The 22,715-nt window shown below is 37.6% G+C and overlaps 1 protein-coding gene across 13 annotated transcripts in view; it reads right to left on the bottom strand.

Moving 5' to 3' along the window:
• Positions 1-4,699: 4,699 nt before the first annotated feature.
• The window catches only part of LOC122231373 (olfactory receptor 4P4-like), a 28,585-nt gene continuing 10,569 nt past the window's right edge, over positions 4,700-22,715 (bottom strand). For 2 of the 13 annotated variants that reach the window (XM_042959241.1, XM_042959242.1), the window contains exons 2-7: positions 19,366-19,500; positions 13,980-14,823; positions 9,262-9,358; positions 8,592-8,611; positions 7,439-7,460; positions 4,700-5,676 (exon numbers count right to left, since the gene is read on the bottom strand). In XM_042959241.1, the coding sequence (XP_042815175.1) occupies positions 4,700-5,676; positions 7,439-7,460; positions 8,592-8,611; positions 9,262-9,358; positions 13,980-14,780 (1,917 nt within the window). In that variant the 5' untranslated portion in view covers positions 14,781-14,823; positions 19,366-19,500. Of the gene's footprint in view, positions 5,677-7,438; positions 7,461-8,591; positions 8,612-9,261; positions 9,359-13,979; positions 14,824-19,365; positions 19,501-22,715 lie in introns of those variants that run through there. The other 11 variants (XM_042959247.1, XM_042959248.1, XM_042959240.1 and 8 more) reach the window with 10 other exon arrangements.

Here is a 22,715-nt window from a genome sequence, read left to right as displayed (position 1 = left end):
CTCACCAACACTTGGCATTGTCTGTCTTTTTAAATTTAGCATAGAACTGTTCAAAATATTCTCTTATGGCTCATAATTTCTGTAGGTCTACACAAAGAGTATCCCACTCATTTTTGATACAATTCTTATTTCCATTCTTTTGTTTGTTTCCTTGTTTGACTTATTGCTTGGCTAGGACCTTCAGTATAATATTGACTAATGTCAATTTAAATTGTTGATACTAAGGGGCATTTGGGTGGCTCAGTAGTTAAGTGTCTGGTTTTGGCGCAGATCTGGATCTCAGGGTTCGTGAGTTTGAGCCCCACATTAGGCTTTGCACTGATGGTGCAGAGCCTGCTTGGGATTCTCTCTCTCTCTCTCTCTCTCTCTCTCTCTCTCTCTCTCTCTCTCCTCCCCCCACTCTCTCTCTCTCGGAAAATAAATAAACTTAAAAAAATGTGTTAAGTTTAAACTGGTGATACCAAGTGTCACTTGTTCCTGATTTCAAAGGAATAACTTTTAGTATTTCGCAGTTCAATATGTTGTTTGTTCTACAAGATTTTAGGTGAGGGGCCTTAGTGGCTCAGTTGGTTAAGCATCCAACTTTGGCTCAGGTAATGATCTCGTGGTCTGTAGGTTCAAGGCCCACACGGGGCTCTGAGTTGACAGTTCAGAGCCTGCTTTGGATCCTGTCTCCTTCTCTCTGCCACTCCCCAGCTTGATCTCTCTTTCTCTCTCTCCCAAAATAAATAAACACTAAAACAATTGTAGATAATTCTTTTAAATATTTATAGGGAACACTTTGGGGATTAAGATACAATTAGGTTTATTTTCAAGTTTTTATTTCAATCCCAGTTAACATGCAGTGTAGTATTAGTTGCAGGTCTAGAGTTTAGTGATCCAACACTTACATACAACACCCAGTACTCTGGCTAAGATCAAGTGTAGTTACAGTTAAGTGGAAACAAATCATCTATGGATGCCGTAATGTATGGTGTTGTGCTAGAAATTTACCTCTAAACATTGGTATACTTTCTTTGATAAATCCTATTTTTATAGTTTTATTTTTAGTTATTCTCTAATTTCTCTTATGATTTATTTTCACTTTTTATTTTCATCCGTTTTTAAATTACCATTTGTTTGAGATTGAAAGTTGCCTTTATTTTTTGTTTCCTACTTTAACTGAATTATCATCAGATAAGTTGCTCTGGTGGTGCAGAGAATTTGACACTTGTGGAGAATAAATCTGTGGCATCAAATTAGATGAGTTCTTTTAAATAACTTATATTCAGTCACAAGCTGATGAGTGTAGCATTTTTATATACATCCAGAGTTGGCTGCTTATTGGTTTGGATCAAATCCTCTATATCTTTCCGTATGCACACACATTCAGATGTGTAAATGCTTCAATGTTGCAAATTCTATCAATGTTTAAGAATTTGAAGAATTCAGAATGGCTCTTATCTGAAAGTCTGTTTGGTTTTATATATACACGTATATATTTGTATAATATGATATATATCATATATATAATTTCTTCAAATTCCAACAGCATTTTGACTGTTCTAACATTTTCATGCCTTTATTTTCAATCTTTAATGGCCTAGGGGTTAGGTGCATCTTTTGTAAAAAGTACATATCAGCAGATGCTAGAGAGTCACCAAAACATGTTTCAAAATGTTCAAAGCAGCTCAACTCATACTATCCATAAATTAGAAATGGCCTCAATGTCTAGCAACAAGAGAATGGATCAGCTGTCACATGTCCATGCAGTGAGAGACTATAAAGGAATGAAAACGACCGGAATATAGATAAAGCATGAAGACTGAATCTCACAGACCTGATAATGGGAAAAGAGACCCTTAGGAGCAGAGTATGCACTGCTCTTTCTCTACAGAATCAAAAACTAGGTAATTTTAATCGACTTTATAGGTGAAGATAGTGATTACTTTCAGAAGGTGAGGATTTCACAGAAGTACAAAGAAGACTTGTGGTGTGGTCTACTGGTAACTTGTGACTGAATCTGATTGCTGATTACATGATACTGCTCATTTGAATGATGATCTACCTACTCTAAACATGAAAATTATTTTTCTTCTAGTAATGAAATTGGTTTTTCTTTGTTTTGTTGGGAGAGGGAGAAGGAGAGAATCTTAAGCAGTCTCCAGACCCAGCACGGAGCCCAATGCAGGGCTCAATCTCAGGACCATGAGATCATGACTGAGCTCATGGCCTGTGCCGAAATCAAGGGTTTGATGCTTAAGTGACCTAGCCACCCAGGTGACCTTGAAATTGGTCATTTTAAGTACATACCCTTTCAACCTTTCGACTGACAAATGTTTTTGTGATGTTTTTTAAGAGATAACATCAAATCTTGCAATATTTTCTTTCTTCCCTTAGTAGCCGCTGTGAGAGCAATTCACCCAATTTCTCTTTGCTATAAAAACTCTAATTTTACCTCCCTCATCACTTTTGCCTGCTCTTTATGTTTCTTTGCACAGTTCTCCCAAAATGATTGTACCTCCCGCATCACACTTGCCTAACCTAAAACTCTTTCAGTACGGTAACTATCTTCCTTTTCCGAAAAGTCCACTATCCAGTCCCTTCTCTGTTATAATTGCTGTGTTTCTTAGGCAATCTTAAGTTTAAAACTGTTAAGCATGAGGAAAAGACTTTACACTAAAGTTGAAAAGCTTTATCTGGTCCCAGTAGAAAATCTTTTCCAGAAGACTCTTCTTCATTTAGTGACAAGATGACTTCGTTTAGGTATTGTGCCACAAGGTACTTTTAATTAATAAAAGTGCCGCTATTCTCCCCCTTACTGGGAGAATCTCTCCCTGCAAAGCGTTACATTTGTTATAAGTAAATGAACTTACATCGACACGTCATTATCCCCCCCCAAATTCAGTTTACATTAGAGTTCGTCCTTGATGTTTTACATTCTGTGGCTTTTGACACGTATAATGACAATATCCAAATGAGGTAACATACAGAACAGTTTCACTACCCTAAAGATCCTTTGTGGCCCACCTATTTACCCCTCTCCCTTCCCTAATCCTTGGCATCCACTGACTGATCTCTTTGCCGTTTCCATAGTTTTGCCTTTCCCAGAATGTCATGTATAGGTGGTCCCCACTTACAATGGTTGGACTTCTACTTTTCTAACTTTCCCATGGTGCGAAAGTGATACACATGCAGTAGAAACTGTACTTTGAACTTTGAATTTGAATCTTTTCCTGGGCCAGTGATGTGAATTATGATATCTTCTCATGATGCTGGACAGGGGCAGAGAACTGCATCTCCCAGTCAACCAATCGATCGCGATGGTCAACCATAAACACACCTGTAACCATTCTGTGCCCGTACAATCATTCTGGTTTCCGCTTTCAGTACAGTATTCAACAAGTTACATGAGACATTCAATACTTTATTATAAATAAGCCTTGTATTTGATGACTTTGCCCCCACTGTAGGCTAATGTAAGTGTTCTGACCACAGTTAAGGTAGGCTAGGCTAAGCTATGAAGTTTGGTAGGTTGGGTGTATTGTATGCATTTTTGACTTAAAATTTTTTCAACAGATGATGGGTTTATTGGGACATTACCCCGTTGTAAGTCAAGGAAGACGTGTAGTTGAAATCATACAAAAAAGCCACATTACATTGGCTTCTTTCACTTTGAAATATGCATTTATGTTTCCTGCGTATATCTTCTTAATAGCTCAGTTTTTAGTGCTGAATTATATTCCATTCTCCATATTTCCAATAGTTGATTTATTCACCTACTGAAGGATATCATTGTTGCTCCCAACGTCTGGTGATTATGAATAAACCTGCAATGAATACCTGTGTGCACCCAAAATGCATTTTGTTTCTTCATTAACTCTGTGGTTAGATCACATCCTATTTATCTTTTGCTATTCTCTCTCTCTCTGTCATTTCAGTAGGAAAAGTCTTAAGTTGTGGATCCAGTGACCAACCATGTACTTACCAATTTTAGGCAAATAGCAGTGAGTCAACACTTAAAGTTTAATAGATACAGTTTCTGAAGTTAATGGGAAATGTTGTTAAACTCTGCCCAGTAGGTGGAATACCAGTAAGTGTGTTTCAGCATTCTGAATTCTAGACTTTCATTCTGTCGTCACTACTTATCATTATTGATTTCAATGGGACATGAGGAGAGCTGACCCCCAGGAACCACTTAAAAGCAGATTCTACTCTAAATATTTATTTGTTTGCACAACTGATTTCTACATGAACTAGAAGCTGTATATATGCATGTTGTACATAAAATTTAAGTTAATTCATTTAATTTTAGATTATAGCCTTATTTTTTGGATTTCAACTTCTGAACTATCCAAGAATGTCTGTCATTGTGTGGTCTGGCTTCTACGTCTGAAGTTTTAATAAAATTATCATTAAAATATTTTCCATTATAATTCACTAATCAATATACCACTGGTTTATTTGCTTTCACCCAATTATTTTCTTCATGTAGGTTACCCTACATATACACCATAAAACTAACTTAGTTGCCAACTAATTTTGGCTTGCAAGAATTAATATTTGCTTAGTGATTACTTTAAACTTTAGTCCCATTGCTTTCATTCACTCCATTCACAAGAGTGATGGTTTACAAAATCTGTGAGATAGTCCCCACCTTTTTCATTCACACCTCCCCCTTTTGTTTCTCAAAGTTGCGTAGCCAATAAGCTTCTTCACATTAATTGTGTGTTTCCTTTGAAAATAATGTGTGACACCAAACTTTCCTCATCATGTTTTTCATCTCTGAGTTTCTCAGAGTGTAGATTAAGGGATTGAACATAGGAGCAATGATCGTGTAAAATAGAGCAAATATTTTGTCCTCAGGAAAAGTAGTAGGTGGCCTAAGGTAGATAAAGATTACTGGTCCAAAAAATAAGACGACCACAGTGATATGAGACCAACAGGTGGAGAGGGCTTTGCGTCTTCCCTCAGCTGAGAGATTTCTTAAAGTGAATAAGATAATACCGTAAGAAACAAATAAGACAATAAAGGTGACTAAGGCGACCAGACCTGAAAAGGCAATCACAAGGATACCAGTGACGTAGGTGTCGGTGCAGGCAACTTTTAGCAAAGGAAAAATATCACAAAAGTAGTGATCAATTTCATTAGGACCACAGAAGGGCAAACCAATCGCGGTAGAAAAGAGAGGGAAGGCATGGACGGCCCCACCAGCCCAGGCAGCTACGACTAGCAGATTGCATCTTGTCCTGTTCATGACAATCACGTAGTGGAGAGGTTTGCAGATGGCAGCGTAGCGATCAAAGGCCATGGCGGTAAGAACGAAGATCTCGGTGCCTCCAAAGAAGTGCATTGTAAACACCTGTAACATGCAGTTACTATAGGAAATGGTTTTTCTTTCCACCAGCAGGTCAGCAATTAACTTGGGTGTAACAGTAGAGGTATAGCAGATGTCTATTAAGGATAAGTGGCTGAGGAAATAGTACATGGGTTGGTGAAAAAGAGGGCTGCATCGAATGGAGACGAGGATCAGCAGGTTTCCTGCCAACAAGGCGACGTAACAGACTAAGAAGAGGACAAAGCAAAATACTTGTATGTTCTGGTCGTAGGAAAGTCCCAGAAGAATGAATTCTGAGATGTTTCTCTGGCTTTTCATATATTTGAGTTTGGTGTATGCTTTCACAAGGACTTCTGTTGCTGAAAGAACGAGAACATAATTGGAGGTGAGAATTAACTGTATGAACACGATCATACAAAATTTATTAAAATACATGCTGACATAAATGGAGTTGATAACAATTGATTTCTTGAATTAGGCTAACTTTTTAATGCTGTCTTTTATAAATGTGTCATGAAATAATTTTATGATGACAGTAATGAGAATAATTATATAGTTTACTCAATATTACTAGCAGTTGTCTTAAATATTTAAATGCTATTTGGAAAATAAAGCATTAATACCATTAATTGTATACTTAGATAAAGAACTGCTAATTATATTATTTAGTCGCATTAACCTAAAACAAAAAAACTCCTGTGTTTCTCAATTCTTGTAACTTACTGATAAAATCTACTTTCCTTCTTTTAAAATTATCTGAGTACACTTCCTTAATTTTCTGGAAATGAATCCCAAAGAGATTCACATTTGTTTAAACATCCAGTTTGAACTCCTGGAGTTTAATTTGTGTAAAGCATACTACACATTGTTTTTTGGCCAAACATTGTCAATGGGTCATGTTAAACAAATGGAATTGTTCTTACATTAAAAAACAAAGAGTGTTTGAAAACTATACAGCAAAAGGAAGATGTCAATTAATGACTGGAATTTTGAAAAATACTCAGGAAATCTATTCATTTATCATTTTTATATTTTATGAGTTAAATACAATTTCAAAAATATATACTGTCATATCATCCGCATGGCTCAGTGGGTTGAGCACCCAACTCTTGATTTCAACTAAGGTCATGATCCCAGGGTCATGGGATCAAGCCCCACAGTGGGCTCCATGCTGAGTGTGGAGCCTGCTTAAAATTCTGTCTCTCTTGGGGCGCCCGGGTGGCTCAGTCAGTTATGTGTCTGGCTTCAGCTCAGGTCATAATCTCACAGTTCGTGAGTTTGAGCCCTGCATCGGGCTCTGTGCTGACAGCTCAGAGCCTGGAGCCTGCTTCGGATTTTGTGTCTCCGTCTTTCTCTGCCCCTCCTCTGCTCATGCTCTGTCACTCTCTCCAAAATAAATAAACATTAAAAAAAGAAACTATCATCTCTAGGGACTCACAAATTTAATATCTATGTCATTCATAGTCTTTGAGAAGATTTTAGATGGCCAACGGTTGACAGTTACGGCATTTTTAAAATGGCCCGTACTGTAAGACATCCATTCTATTTTAAATTACTAGTCAAAATTCTGCATTCCTAAAAGTATAAATTTTCGGTTTGTTCCTACTTTGCTTTCAGAATCGCTAACAAGGAATCTCTATACCCCTTGATATAACAAAGTAAAATAACTATGGTTACAGTGTCCCGAAGTTAGCAGTCACTAAGGAGTACTGAAAAGTTTTAGGATGTGAGGGGCATTGGCCCACCTTCTACCTGTTGCCTCTGATACTAGGTAGAAATAATGTTAATTTTCAGATACACTTCTTGATATAAAACAAATTGATTTACAGGCAACCATTATTTCAGTAGACTGTGAGCAATATACATGTGGAAATCACTTGACCGATTCAAATCTCTGATTCTAGATAGAAGAAACATATCGAGAGAATCTAAGTAATTTCTCAGGTTTGAAAAGTAATACACTATGAATGTTAAAAGGCAGAAATCCTGTTTCTTCCTCAATCTGGGGCTATGTTCCAAGGCAGAGTGCTGAGAGATGCCATGAAGGGCAGCAGTGAAAAGACTGTTTTGATTCCTCATCGGAGTAGAAAAAAATATGCAAGATGATGGGTTCACAGATACCCCATGTGTCTTTCCAGTATTTCTGTAAGTAAAGAGATAGGGAATATTTAAGATAGATACGTATTCTAGAATTCTCTGATTCTAAAACATTTGAAATTCTTTGCCTTCAGCCTTACAAAAATGCAAATTCCTCATCAAGATTGCTCCTTCTTTTCTGGGGCACCTGAGTGGCTCAGTCAGTTAAGTGTCCGACTTCAGCTCAGGTCGTGATCTCATGGTTTGTGAGTTCGAGCCCCACATCAGGCTCTGTGCTGACAGCTGGGAACCCGGAGCTTGCTTCAGATTCTCTCTTTCTCTCTCTCTCTCCCTCTCTCTCTCTCTCCCTCCTCTACTTGTGCAGGCTCTCTAAATAAATAAATAAACTAAAAAAAATGCCTGCTTGTTTTCTAGATCATTATTGGAATTTAATCTACAATAGCTCGCAACCCTGCCCATGCTGTATGATCAATGCTGTTAGCAGGGGTGAAAGCGAAGAGGGGAAAAAATCAGTTGAGGAGAATTACTATCATCAAACAATATAGCGATACTAAGGAACCCTCTTATGGGAAAAGTGAAATCACAATGGATAAATAAAGGACTTCGGGCAACCACTGAACCAGTGGCTGAAACAGGAGCAACATAGAAAGACTTGGAATCTCAAACTGACCAGGGCAATCCTTGAGTGAATTCTTTAATCTCTTTAAGCATCATCGCACTCATTTTACACCTGACATATCATTACAAAATTCAGCATTTTGATGAGGAATACATGAGGTGATATGAAATAGCCCAAGACACGTGTGGTTCAAAACATTTTTCACTCACTGTCTTTCCTCTCCGAGCGATTAGGTTAGAACCACAGTTTGTCATACACACACATTCAACCAGCAGAAAAACTGAGGAAATAAAGAAGAAGATACGTAACATGGATTTGACAAGTATGATCAGGTAAACAACAATTTCTTTGTTACATTATCAGCATGTTACAATTAGCATGTTTGTCTACAAAGTGTACTCAAACGATTACTTTATTTTTTGGTATTATTGAATCCAAATTACGTGTACTTTGTGGATCATGCTGTCCATAAAGGAATAGAAGGTCTTATACGTAACTCCAAGTTACTATCATACGTTCAAATCTTCTCTTAGTGTAACAGAATGTAGATAAACTTACCATAGTTGACTCAGATAAAACTATTTTAGGAGGGCAGATGTTTTGAAATAAAAGAAAACAATTTGTTATTGTACATATTCAAGTATAAGCTGGTCTGTTTCTTAATAGTAATATGAAGGATGCCGTTAAACAAGAGTTGGGGACACGATGAAATTCACTGCCCACTTGAAAATGCTTCATCTAGCTCTACTCCTGTTCCCCAGAAAGGGAATTTTGCTTGTAGGTAATGCGCAATTGAAACTGAAGGATGCCAAAACATTGTTATCGTAATCTGATTATCCTATGCTGCAAAAGAAGTTATAGACCTCACATGAAATTATATAGAATAAATACAAAGTACACATAATCGGGGCACCTGGGTGGCTCAGTCAGTTAAGTGTCTGACTCTTGATTTCAGCTCAGGTCGTGATCTCAGTGTCGTGAGTTCGAGCCCCGCGTCGGGCTCTGTGCTGTCAGCTTGAGATTCTCCCTCTCTCTCTACCTCTCCGATGCCCCCACTCCCTCTTTCTCAAAAAATAAAAGAAACAAACAAAATACTTAAAAACACACTCTCTCTCTCTCTCTCTCTCTCTCTCTGTCTGTCTCACACACACATACGCACACACAATTAGCCTAGCACATGTGTTGTGGGACCCTTCCCAAACCAAGGTGACAAGGATAATTCACTAACCATGAGATCCAGTGGCTGTCGGGTTAGCTTGGGCATGCATCAGGAAGCATTCCGTCCTCGGACACTCACTCTGCCAGTTCGTCTCTAGCACCGAAATCTGGAATACATTGCAGAGACTTTACAAACCCATAATTCGAACACATTCAGGTTAATTCTCTGCAAATATCTGGAAAATTTCAACATATCTCAAACCGTCTACAGTCTACCAGGGAAGCGGACTTCAAATATTCACTAAGACGAAGTGATGAAGAAGTGGATCTTCAGCCCCCAGAAAAGCAGGAATATTGAAGGCTGATTTAACTTCTCAGTAAGAGCTCGGAAGAAAAAATAAGCAACGTGTATTTTTATATTCCTGCAAAAGCTAACACAAGTATTTAGGTCCCAGGAATCGTGCATTTATTTTATGTCTACACCCGAGGACAGTTTGGTTCAGAGGAACAGAATACAAACTGACGTGGCAAGAATTAATAGGTCTTTGAAAGCTCTGTGTCATTATATTCCCAAAGGCATTTCTAGACAGATCTTAGCCCAAGTGCTGCCAAAGCCACCATCGATAGTAATGTGCTTGGTGCTCTTGAGAATGAACTTTCCATATTTGCCTCTTTGGAAAATAACTTGGCCCATTTCCCCTGCACGCCCAAAAAGGCTACAGTCAAAGCAATTCGTGAAACCCTGGCTGCCCTGTGTTCTTCCAAATTTCTGAGGAATAGGCGGGAAATTTTGGGCTGTAATAGGATCAGGTTCTCTTTCTGGAAAATCTGAGATGAAGTAGGACAAGGAGAACCAAAGATGGCCGCTTACAGTCTTTTTGCGGGGATTATCAAGATCCTTGGTGTGCGGAGCAGATAGATAAATAAAATCAATGACTTGTGATATCGTACTTGGTATGAGGTTACCATTGATGACATACATGTTGAAAATGGAAGACAAAAGACAAGATAAGAGTAAACATCTTTTCCTCATAACTTGGCAAGGAGGAAAAGCAAACATGATATGGGAAAATCAGAGGAAGGGAGCAAAGAACCACAGAGCTTTCATTGTGTTTAACATCCGGTTCTTTCTGCGCTCACTGACTCTTCACATGTCGTTCAGACTCAGTCTCATCTGCAGGCACTGAAACCAGACAGTCTCTCTCTACCATTCATGTAAAGTTTTCTCACGCAAAAAATGTCAGAAAATCAAATTTTATAATGTTTAATCTGTTTCAGGTCAAACAACTTAGCCAAACAGTAGCAAAAATACACTGAGAGATGATTGAGCGGATCGGGTTCATCATATTATTCAATGCTTATAATAACACATATTTTGACACAAATATTAGTAGCTTTACTGGTAGATAAAAACACGGAAGGTCCTAGAGGTGAAGTAACTAGCTCAACTAGCCAGTAAAGATCTGAAGCAAGAAAACGTGTTGTTCTAAGTTTAGTGCTTGCTTCCAGGCTTTAAAAGGTTAAGAACCCTGAGTAAATGAAAGATTCTACAACTTCGGCATCAAGGACATCAGGGCCCAGTGATTTCCAACTAGTCTACCTCAACGTTATGCCCAGTGTTGACCGAGCTGTACTCAAGAGCTAGCCTGTAGCAATCTACAGCAGGAGATAGCCAGTCGTATCTCTAACCTTACCCTGTACACACCTTCAGAGACAGATACTAATTGCATTTATGTCTGCCACTATTTAGTTCCTCTCTATATAGTAGTTCTCCTGCATAGTCTTAATATTGGTGAAACACAAATCTTTTTTTACAGACACTTTTGCTCCACACGTTTAGAAAATTTTTGTCTCCAATTCAAGGTCACAGAGATCTTCTACGTGTTACTCCACATGTCTTGTACCTTTACATTTCATATAACACTCATATTGCACTCATACATCTAGTCTTCCTGAATGACATGGCACCACGAGTGTGAATTACATGTAAGACATGGACCCTCGAGCCTGAGGGTGGGGAATCCTAAGCAGAAGAATGGCTGAAGGAAAGCCACAGAGCTGATAGGTTCTAGAATATGTTTGGAGAATGGACGTGGACCCAGTGTACCTGAATGAAAGCTTCTGAGCTTAGGGACACACAGAGAGAAAAGCAAACAAAAGAAAAATAACTCACATGAGGTTCTGGTAGCCACGTGCCGTGCTAAAACTTCACACGTGTTAGCCAAAGTAATATTACATCTTTGCGAAGTACAATATCTTTTTACAAGAGAGACTAATATAATTAGAGCACAATGTCAAGACCCAGAGATAAAAGCTGTCAGGAATCACCCAGCTCTCCCTGACCCTAAAGCCTATCATTGTACTACCACACTTTCTACCAACGTAGTGATTTCTGAGATCGGCAAATTAGACTCAGATAACTTATGGAAGATTTCTAATAAGCAGGAAGGTTGGATTTCATTCCAAGGAAAATGGGATTTCTTACAAACTTGTGGAGAGGGGAGTGATAGGATCAGAGAGATGCTTCAGGACATTTTTAGCTTCCTCACATGCAAGTGGGCACACGTGGAACCAGCTGGATCTTTTAAGGTGCAGATTGTAATCTGATTCCCAGTAACTTGTTTCTTTGGCTCATGGGACAGCAGTCATGGGTAATTTAGCCCAAGTGTCCAGGCAAAGCTTATGTACTTTCTACAACACCTCACATGTTAAATGCCTTTGCTACACAGGATCAAAAGCACGATGAATGTCACTCATGTACATGAATTCTGAATGGGCCATTTTAGACCATGCCTTCCGCATGCTGGTTTTCATCTCCATGTTTCTCAGGGTAGAGATGAGACGATTCAGCATGGAGGCAATCACTGTGTAAAACCCCACATGTAGAACATAAGGATAGACACAGGGGGCAAAGAACAAAACTACCACCGTTATGTGAGAGTTGCAGGTGGAGCTTTGCAGTAGCCTGAAGAGAAGTGGGTCTTAAGGTTAAATCACACGAGTAGGTAAGAAGCCAGCAGGGCAACAAAATGTCTGCCACCAACATCCCGGAATTAGCAATCGCGAAGACACTAACAACACAAATATCTTTGCATACCTGTTTCAAAAGGGGCTTCACATCACAGATGTGGTGATCTACCTGGTTAGAACCCCCGAGAGGCAAGTTGAGTAAATTTGGTTAAAAGCAACACATTAAATAAAGGGTAAAGCTTGAAGTTTTAAATCTGGCAAAATTTTTTTTTATTAGTAACTTGACAAACAGATTATCTGTCCAATTTCTCTGTTATAAAAACTCTATTGAATTACATCTTCCTCATAAACTTTTCTACTTTTCTATCCTTCTGTATATAAGGCCTTTATAATCATTGTAATTTTAGTATTGCATTTACATAGGCTAAAAGTATTCGTGTATTTTCATTGTCATTCTGTTCATATAATCTGGTTACACAATCTCTTCCGTTTGTGATATTTCCTGTTTTCAAAGAAAGCATTTATTTTTGCATCTTATTAGAGATACAAATGAACACATTTCATCAAATTTGTTTCAGGTTCGTCTAGAGAATCCTCATGTTCATTTCAAAGATGATCTGTCATTTCCACTCATTTCCATGATTTGTATCAGAGGGTTTTTTGATTGAAGTTTGTTTGTTTGAACTAGCTTCTTGTGTAAATAAGAAAGACTCTGGATCTCATAAACAGTGTCTGTCCTCCTAATTTCTGGCATTTTATGATTCAGTTCCTGTATAGATTTTTTTAATGGACCAATATGTAGAAAATCAGTGAGTGTGTTTTTAATATCTTGAGTAATTGATTTCACTCTATGTTTACTATTTCTTATCATTATGTTTCTTACATGTTTCTTCTCAACATATCTTATATGTTTATTTCTTATCATTAAAAAAATTTTTCAGTGTATTTATTTTGAGAAAGAGAAAGAGAGACAGTGAGCACAGTGGCGGGGTGGGGGGTGGGGGGCAGAGAGGAGAGACAGAATCTCCAGCACGCTCCACACCACCAGCCCAGAGCTCAACACAGGGCCCAAACCCATAAACGGCAAGACCACAACAAGAGCTGAGACCAAGAGTCAGACACCCAACTGACTGCACCACCCAGGTGCCCCTTTACTAGTTTATTTTTATTTCCAATGTGAAGTCCAGAGTTAAAACCACAGAATCACTTTACATCATATTTCATTATGCCCACTTCTTGCTATGTAATTAATTTCTAAATACCTCTGGAGTTCATTTAGGTGACCATCCTATCATAAACCAAAATTTGGTCTTAAAATCATGGACTTTAACCGTCTCTTTGCCATACAGAATGGCTCATCGTGTGGTCTGGCCACCAAACCTGCATTTTCTAATGCAAGATAACTCCAATTTTCTTTTTCACATCACAATTCTTGGCTCCTATAACATTGTCTTAACTATGCATATAACTGATTTTGTGCATGTCAACCTGTTCATAACATCTCAAAGCCCACAAAATGAACTCAGTTTTAAGCTTATATTTTGTATGGATGACTTACTATTTCTTTATAGTTACTATTAAACTCCAAGTCCTATTTCTGTCACTCATAAAATGTTACCAGTAGAAAAATTACTCTGTGAGATGGTTTCCTTTCTCCCCTATCCGTATCTAGCTGCCCCTCTGTTTTGTAAAATAGATGTTGAGCTCCAATGTTTGATTCCAGACATTTCTCATGGCGTTTTTCATCTCTGAGTTCCTCAGAGTGTAGATGAAGGGATTGAACATCGGAGCGATGATGGTGTAAAACAGAGCAAATACCTTATCGTCAGGGAAAGTGGTTGGAGGTCGAAGGTAGGCAAAGATTGAAGGCCCAAAAAATAAAACTATGACAGTGATATGCGACCCACAGGTAGAGAGGGCTTTGCGCCTTCCTTTGGCTGAATGATTTCTTAAAGTGAATAATATAATGACATAAGAAAAAAACAAGACCACAAATGCCACTAAGGTAACCATTCCTGAATTGGCAACCAAAAGGACACCGGTAACATAGGTGTCAGTACAGGCAACTTTTAGCAAAGGAAAAATGTCACAAAAATAGTGATCAATCTCATTAGGACCACAGAAGGGCAACCTGATTACCAGAAAAAATTGAGGAAAGGAGTGTGCGGCCCCACCAGCCCAAGCAGCTAAGACGAGGAGATTGCACCTTGTTCTGTTCATGACAAGCAGGTAGTGCAGAGGTTTGCAGATGGCAGCGTAGCGATCAAAGGCCATGACGGTGAGGATTAAGACTTCAATCATTCCGAAGAAGTGCATGGTAAAGACCTGTAACATACAGTTACCATAGGAGATGGCTTTTCTTCCCACTAGGAGGTCAGCAATGAATTTGGGTGTAATACTAGAGGTGAAGCAGATGTCCATACAGGATAAGTGGCTGAGGAAATAGTACATTGGTTGGTGGAAAAGAGGGCTGCATCGAATAGAGATAAGGATCAGAAGGTTTCCTACCAAGAGAGCAGCATAACAGAATAAGAAGAACACAAAGCAAAATAGTTGTGTGCGATGGTCATACGAAAGTCCCAAAAGAATGAATTCTGAGACATTCCTCCGACTCTCCATCTGTTTCAGACTGGCGTATATTATAAACGAATGGGTTAAATACCTGAAAAGAAAGAAAACATGAATCTTTATAAAAAAAAATTAGCAGCATGGCAACAATAATTAAAATTCACTAAAAAAGTAAATTGACGCCATTGAAAGAGTAAAATTAATTATTCCTGATACATAGATTTACACTTCTTTTTATTTTATTTTAGTCTAGTTTAGTTTAGTTTAGTTTAGTTTAAGTTTATTCATTTAATATTTCTGAGAGAGAGAGGATGAGAGCACAAACAAGGGAGGGGCAGAGAGAGAGAGGGAGACACAGAATCCGAAGTAGGCTCCAGGCTCTGAGCTGTCAGCACAGAGCCCAACGTGGGGCTTGAACTCACAAACTGTGAGATCATGACCTGAGCTAAAGTCAGACGATAAATGACTGAGCCACCCAGGCACCCCTATTTCTCTCATTTTAGAAATCTGTTGTAAATAATTCTATAATGGGGAAAATGATGTTAACTTTTCAACATTAACAATAATGATTATGGAACATTTAAATGTTAGTTTGATGTTAAAGAAATTAGCAATTGTTAATTGTACAAATTAGATAACAAAAAGAGTATAATTTACGTCCTTTTAAAAAAATTGTGCACATTAAAAATGCATGCTTTTATCCATAGAGTCAACTTTTTTTTTTTTTTCAGAATGATCTGGACAAATTTCCTGTTTGATTTGGGAGTATCCTTGGGAATAAAAATTTATTAAAAATATGTCAGTTTGTTCTCTATAGTTAAGAGTCTGTTTCTTGGTTTTCTCTTTTTCCTCCCCTGTGTTCATCTGTTTTGTTTCTTAAATTCCACATATGGGGATTAAGGACGGCACTTGCTGTGATGAGTACAGGGTGTTGTATGTAAATGTTGAATTGCTAGATTCTACTCCTGAAACGAACATTACACTGTATGCCAACTAATTGGAATTTGATAAAAAGCTTGAAAAAAAAAGGAAAGAAATACATCAGCTTGAATTGTTTAATTTGTTTAAAGGATGATCTTCCTTGCCCTGTCAATAAACATACCAGTTGCACACCTTATACTAAAATAGTTTTAGGTACATTGAAAGCAAAGAATGGTTGAACACTAAGCAGCAAATAGACTGATAATGAATTAAAGTTCTAAGAAATAAAACCAATTTATTCATTTATCCAACTTACATTTTACAAGTTAAAATTAAAAAAATGGTTAAAATTAATCTAAATTGGTGATGGCAAGTGATAAATGAAAGGTAAAAAGAAATTGCCCAAGCATACGTGCATTGTTCATATTTCATGACTTTTCCTAAGAATTTCACTCTAGGCGATAAAATTCAACAAAAGATGATGATACAGAAGGTAGCTCCAAGAGAGATTTGTTTCAGCACTCAGCAACTAGATGTTGTATTAATGAATGGATCAAAGATTCGCAAATTTGCATCTTTTGGACAACCTTGAGATATTATTTCTGTAGGGGGAAATAGTGTGTGGGATAGAGAGAATGCGCTCCGGGAGCCGTTTTCTCCAGTGCTGACGACTGAACTGACACTCCATGAGATGCAAACACTATTCCACACTTTCCACCTTTGTCTGACCCGATGTAGCCACCTTATCTTGGCACTCTGGATGACTCTTAAAAAAACAGAGACTATAGGGGCACCTGGGTGGCTCAGTTGGTGAAGTGTCTGACTTGGGCTCAGGATATGATCTCACGGTTCACGAGTGTGAGCTCAGGGTCTGGCTCTCTGCTGTCAGCGTAGAGCTCACTTCGGATCCTCTGTCCCCCCTCTCTCTGCCCCTCCCCTGCTCGCTCTGTCATTCTCTCTCTCTCTCTCAAAAATAAATAAACATTTTTAAAAAACCACCAATGCTACTGTAGCAAAACTATTTAGAAGCCATCAAATCCCATGACACACAAATTCAAACTTTTGTCTTTAAGATCAGTTTAGATGGTGAGTGGGTAATTGGTGTAGCATTTAAAATGGTCTATACTATGAGAAACTAATTCTATTTTAAATTATCATTCAACCTGATTTCATCAAGAAGAAAAAAAACTCAGTCTCTTCCCGTGATGACTTATTACTGCTACAAGGCTTCCTAACCTCTGTATTGTTCTTAACAAACCAAAAGTAATTATCAAGTTCATAGTGTTCAATAGTGACCTGTTCTTAAGTAGAGGTTCATAATTTTATGATTTATTGATCAATTTTCTCCTTGCCTTATTATAGTTAATGCTGATTCCTAATGTAGGAGATGGCATGCTGTGTACTTTACAGATAGATGTGTTTGCCTAAACCAAATGGACTTAAAGTTAATTGTGAGATAAGTCGGTTGGTAAACAACGTAAAATGGATATCACTTGACGTATCCAAACCCCTGATTTTCAATAAAAGAGACTCAGATCAAGATATTCTAAGTAATTTATTAACATCAGAAAGTAATATTCTGTGGAGGACAGATATCTGGATTCCCAGTCAGTCAGGGGCTGTATCCCACGCTTGTGAGCAGAGCAAGAAAACGGGGTGTCCCAGAGGCCAGCAGTGAGGGGAAACACTTTGAATCACATCCCAATTTTAAAAAGTATGCAAGGTCACAGATTACCAATCACCCAGTCTATGTTTATGAATATTTCGGGGGATATAAACATAGGGTCCAGCCTTCTTGATTCCAAATCGTTTTGAAATAATTTTAGGTCATTTTTAGCAAAATGTGTATTCTTTCAGATAGGATTTTGGCTTGTTTTCTAGATTATCACAGATGTTTCATCCACAATAGCTCTTAAACTCTGATCCTGAAATCTGGGGAAAGTGCTATTATAATCACTGCTATTAGCTGAAGTAAAAGGGACATGTGGATGCAGGCCAGTGAGAGGATTATTGTCGTTGAAACATGCAGTAGATTCTTGAGCACATCTTCCAATTTGTCAAATAATTGAAATCATAAGTGAAGAGAGGAAGAAATATTAGGCACTCCTTCTAAAGGTGGTTGGAATCACAGAAGAAGAAAGATGTAGAAACATGGAGAAGTATAATTACTGAATGGTGAATTGTTTGGATTCAAACTGTGTTTCTATAGAGTAATAATTTGAACGTAAAAAGAAAACCAATTACCTAAATATGTCTACAATATGAAGTGAAATATGCCCTTATATTTGCCTTATTTCACTTTAAATATAGTTATTTAGATTTGAAGCGTAGAGTTTAAAATCTGGGCAATCTGGCCCATGTTCTGTGAGAAGTCAATCACCCCAGTTGAGTAAAGACACTATGCAAACATTTTTCTTACTAACTTTATTAATGTCTTCCTTTCTTATACACCAATAACTTTTCATAAGAACTCGTAAGCAGAATTCACTTTCTCCCCTTTCATGCCATTTATGAACATTGAAGTTATTGCTAACCTCTTAAAGCTTCATGGCTCACATTTATAGAATCGATAAACTATTACATAATGCAAAAATATAATGAGGAATAAAAAATAATATGAAATACCCCAGGGTCATACGTGGTTCAAAACTACACATTATCTTCCTTACACTTTTTCTCTTTTTTTTGAGTGAGGAGTTTCTGAATTTGCCATGCATACATATATAACCAGTCTAACAAGGAAACAAGAAACCTGAAACTATCACTATATGTTAATGAGGATGACCACGATAAATTTCAATTTGGAGTAATCTTTTAGTAAAAAGAAACAAAATTACTCTAAACAATTAGTTGTCTTTAGTCATTTCTTTTCTTTTCTTTTTTTTTTTTTGGTGTTTAAAACTTTTTATCAAAGTATAGAAAAGTATGTAATATATAAATCTGAATGACCCAAAAAACACAATCCACTAAAGATAAAGTTGGTAAATTGGACTCCATCAACATTAAAGCTTCTGGTCTTTGGTCATTTCTTAATGCTAACCATTAGCATGCAATTTTCCTGTACTCTAAAAATCCAGTCAGATTATTACTTTCTTAGTTTGGTCGTATTGCATAAAAATGCTGCATTTTGACTGTGCTATTAAAACAACAAGAATTATTGCTCTCAAAGTACTTTCCACTGTAAGTTCATATTTCCTCCTAATGATACCAGAATATGGCCCGCTATAAAGTTAACTTAATTCAATCAAACAAATCTAGTCCATTTTAGGGTAGCAAAATTTTTGAAAGTTAAGAAATAACTCATCATTGGGATATGCAGTCATAAAAGCTGGGCTATTCCTTCATAAGATTATGGGGGAATATATAAAAACACCAGAAAAGGACTCAATAAATTTTACTGAAACTTGAAGATTTCCTTCACTTCGACTCTCCTATTCCTGTTCACCCGTGGAATTCTGCCTGCGAATAATGTACAATAAGACTAAAGTTAGCTACATTATTTTTATAGTAATCAAATTATCTTATGCTGCCACAGAAAATACAGTGTAACAATGAAATTAAATGGAATAAATGTAAATAGCATAGAACCACCTCGAAGCAGATGGTGGAGCATCTCCAAAGGAAGCGGCATGGTTAATTCACTGATCATTAGATCTCAGGGGCTGTAAGATTAGTTTTAGACCACATCAGGAGAGCCCCCTCCTGAGGTACTCACCCTTCTGATTCTTCTCCAGTGTCTAAAGCTGAAAGAAAAAGGCAGAGATGTATACACCAGTCATGCAAACATGTGTAGGTCAATTCTCCAAAATTATCTTGAGAATCTCAGCATGTCTTAGAACATTTTATACATCTGCAAGGGGAGGGGGGTGGAGTTTAAATATTCATTAACATTCAGGGATGTAAGAAATGGGCCTTCAGACTACAAAAAAAAAAAAAAGAAAAGAAAAGAAAAAGAAAAGAAAAACATGAAGTATTTTGAAATTCTTACAAAAACAAACACACATTTTAAGTTTTAGAATGTCATTTATTGTATGCCTATCCCTAAAGGAAAGCTGATTTGGAAAAGCAGAATATAACATACGACAACACAAGAATTTATAGGTCTTTGAAAGTCTTAAGAAATTACATTCCCAGAGGCATTCCTGAACAGATCTTCACCAAAGGCCTCTGTATTGCTCTCCATGAGACTGGCCCTGGTGCCTGTGGGCATTTGGGCATTTTCTGGATATAACTTTACATCTTATCCTTTTTACATCTATCTTTTTTTTTAAGAGATAAAGAGAGTGAGGGGGGTGGGGGGGTGGGGAGTGGGCAGAGGGAGAGGGAGAGAGAGAATCTTAAGCAGGTTCCAGGCCTAGTGCAGAGCCTAAAGTGAGGCTTGATCTCATGACCTGAGCCAAAATCAAGAGTTGGACTCTTAACTGAGAAAGGCACCCTAGTACCCCTTTATTTCTTATCTTTGTGTTAGCCTGTGTCCAGCAGTTTCCCTGAAGGTTCCCCAATGCTCTATTCAGACAGAGCAATTCAGAAGCTCTGCCTGCCTTGTGTTCGTCTTCCTTTCCGAAGAAAAATAATATAGCGTGGAATAGTATTAAGCTAGTATTGACGAAGAAAAAATTCACTGAAAATTAAAACATAGAAACATTTATTTGGGCAACTGCAATTGTAATTGGGGAGGCACAGATCCTGGTAGGAACCTAAACTGCGTTCCCAGGAAGACAAAGAGAGGCAGAGTTATAGAGGCAAAAGGCTATGAGTGTAATTCTCATTCAGGTCCCTTCTGCAAAACAGAGATTGGAATTAGGGTAACTGGGATTGGTTGGGTTAATATGCAAATGAAGGCTTGGAACACTTTTAGAAGCAAAGAATGCTGATGACTCAGATGTCATGAGGAAGAAGGAAGTTAAGTCCAGGCTAAAGGCTGCCAGCTCTCTGAAAAGTTCAAAACTCTTCATGGTTTCTCCAATGCGGATGTGCATAAACGCTTCCTTACTTATGGCCTCCTGATCTTATTTGTAAAAAAAGACTATCTTAAGTAGGCTTGCTTGCTCCATTTTGGAATTTTCATATTCTAGTAGCTTCAGAAAGATCTGACTTGGGGAGAGACACACAGAGCCAAACACACGCGGTACCGTCCAATATGCATCGTTATCCAGAGTAACGTATGTGGGTAGAGCAGACAGATGAATAAAATTAGTGACCTGTAATATCAGGACTGGAACCCAAGGTATTTGTTGCCAGGGACCAATACTGATGAAATAGATGGTTGGGGAATAGAGAACAGAAGAAAAGGAAAGATTCAAGAAGAAACAATCTATCATATATATATATATATATATATATATATATATAATCATTAAGTGAGAATATAATAGAATATGAAGGGACATCCAGTCTCAATATATAGCCCAACTTTTATTCTGTTTACCATTTGGCTTAGTCCTGTGTTACTTCATTTCTGCAGGTTAGTTGGTTCAGTCCAAATTGTGCACACTGATACGAGGTGAACCAATTCTCCTCCCTCATACACAAATTCATATATGAAAAATTTCCTTAATACATGTAAAACTTTAGGAGATCAACTTTTATGGGAAATTATCTGGTACAAAATAACAAAAATAGCTAGAACTTATTGAGAGTTTATTTTGTGCTTTAACTTCCTCGTATCGTTTTATCTCACAACTGAACATCTTGTGAGATAAATAGAGTTAGTTCTGTGGTTCCAATAAGAACACGAGCTTCCAGAAGTTAAAAAGATTCACTCAAAGAGCTACCAAATGAGCATAAGAAAAAGAACGCTGTGCCTTCTGTGTGTGAAAGAAACAGGTTTTTACGTCTTTACTGCTGGCTTCCAGGCTTTTAAAGTAGAGTAACCCTGAGGAAATGAGAGATTCTAGCATGTCAGAATGATGGATATCAGAGCTCATGTTTTACTGGTTGTCCATTTCAGTAAAATGCATCTTGTTGACCAAGCTTCACTCAAGCTGGCTTGTGTCAACACACAGAAGGAGGTAGCTGGTCATATCTCTACCCTTAACACAAAAACACAGGATCATCCTTATTAGACATGTGTATAAGTGACTCACTTACAACCGCAATCCCTGCATTTGCCTCAGTTCTCTGCTGAGAATTGATTTTGTTCTTTTTACCCTTCTTTTCTAATCCCCTTCTAAAACCTTCTGTTTTATGGAGTACATGGATTTACTTATAAAACCGAGATTTTAGGGGTGCCTGGGTGGTTCAGTTGCTTAAGTGTCTGACTTCAGCTCGGGTCATCATCTCATAGTTAATGAGTTCGAGCCCCACGTTGGGCTCTGTGCTGACAGCTCAGATCCTGGAGCCTGCTCTAGATTCTGTGTCTCCCTCTTTCTCTGCCCCTCTCCTACTCACGCTGTCCCTCTCTCAAGAATAAATAAACATTTAAAAAAAGATTTAAAAAAACGAGATTCCAGGTATTTTTGAAGTTATTAAGTATTGTTCTACAGACTGGAAAGAGAATTCTAGAAAGAACAACTTACAACTGGATAACTAATCTTAGCTCAGTATATTTTTGGTGGGCTTTCTATATAAAACAGTCATAATTTTTTGCCAATAAAATCTTATGAATTCTTGAGAAAAAAACAAATGATAAGAAAATGTTTTGGTTTTGTTGTGTAGCATTCTTTCTGATGGGTCAAGTATTTCCTCTGACCCATCCTCAAGACCATCAACCTGCCCCCTACTACACACACACACACACGCACACACACACACACACACACACACACACACAGAATTATCACACATACACAGGAACAAATATACACACTACATTTCTGTATTAAAAATAATCCACATATTCTTTGGAGAATTACTATATTAAGTCAGTTCAAACCAAACTATGACTAGACAGACTTGATTTCCTATGAAATAGAATGTTTATCTTTGATAATCCACAGGTTTTCCTGGATCCATGAAGAAAAAAAAAAAGTAATTCGATGTGTGAAAAGTTTTAAAAGTAAAACTATCAAAGGAAGATTTCCTGACATTAGAGCAAACACTATCTCATTTATGTTTTGTCCGGGA

This window comes from Panthera tigris, chromosome D1 (assembly GCF_018350195.1).
Source record: "Panthera tigris isolate Pti1 chromosome D1, P.tigris_Pti1_mat1.1, whole genome shotgun sequence".
NCBI lineage: Eukaryota > Metazoa > Chordata > Mammalia > Carnivora > Felidae > Panthera > Panthera tigris.
The sequence above is the reverse complement of the archived record's forward strand: the minus strand, read 5'-3'. Positions and strand labels throughout refer to the sequence as shown.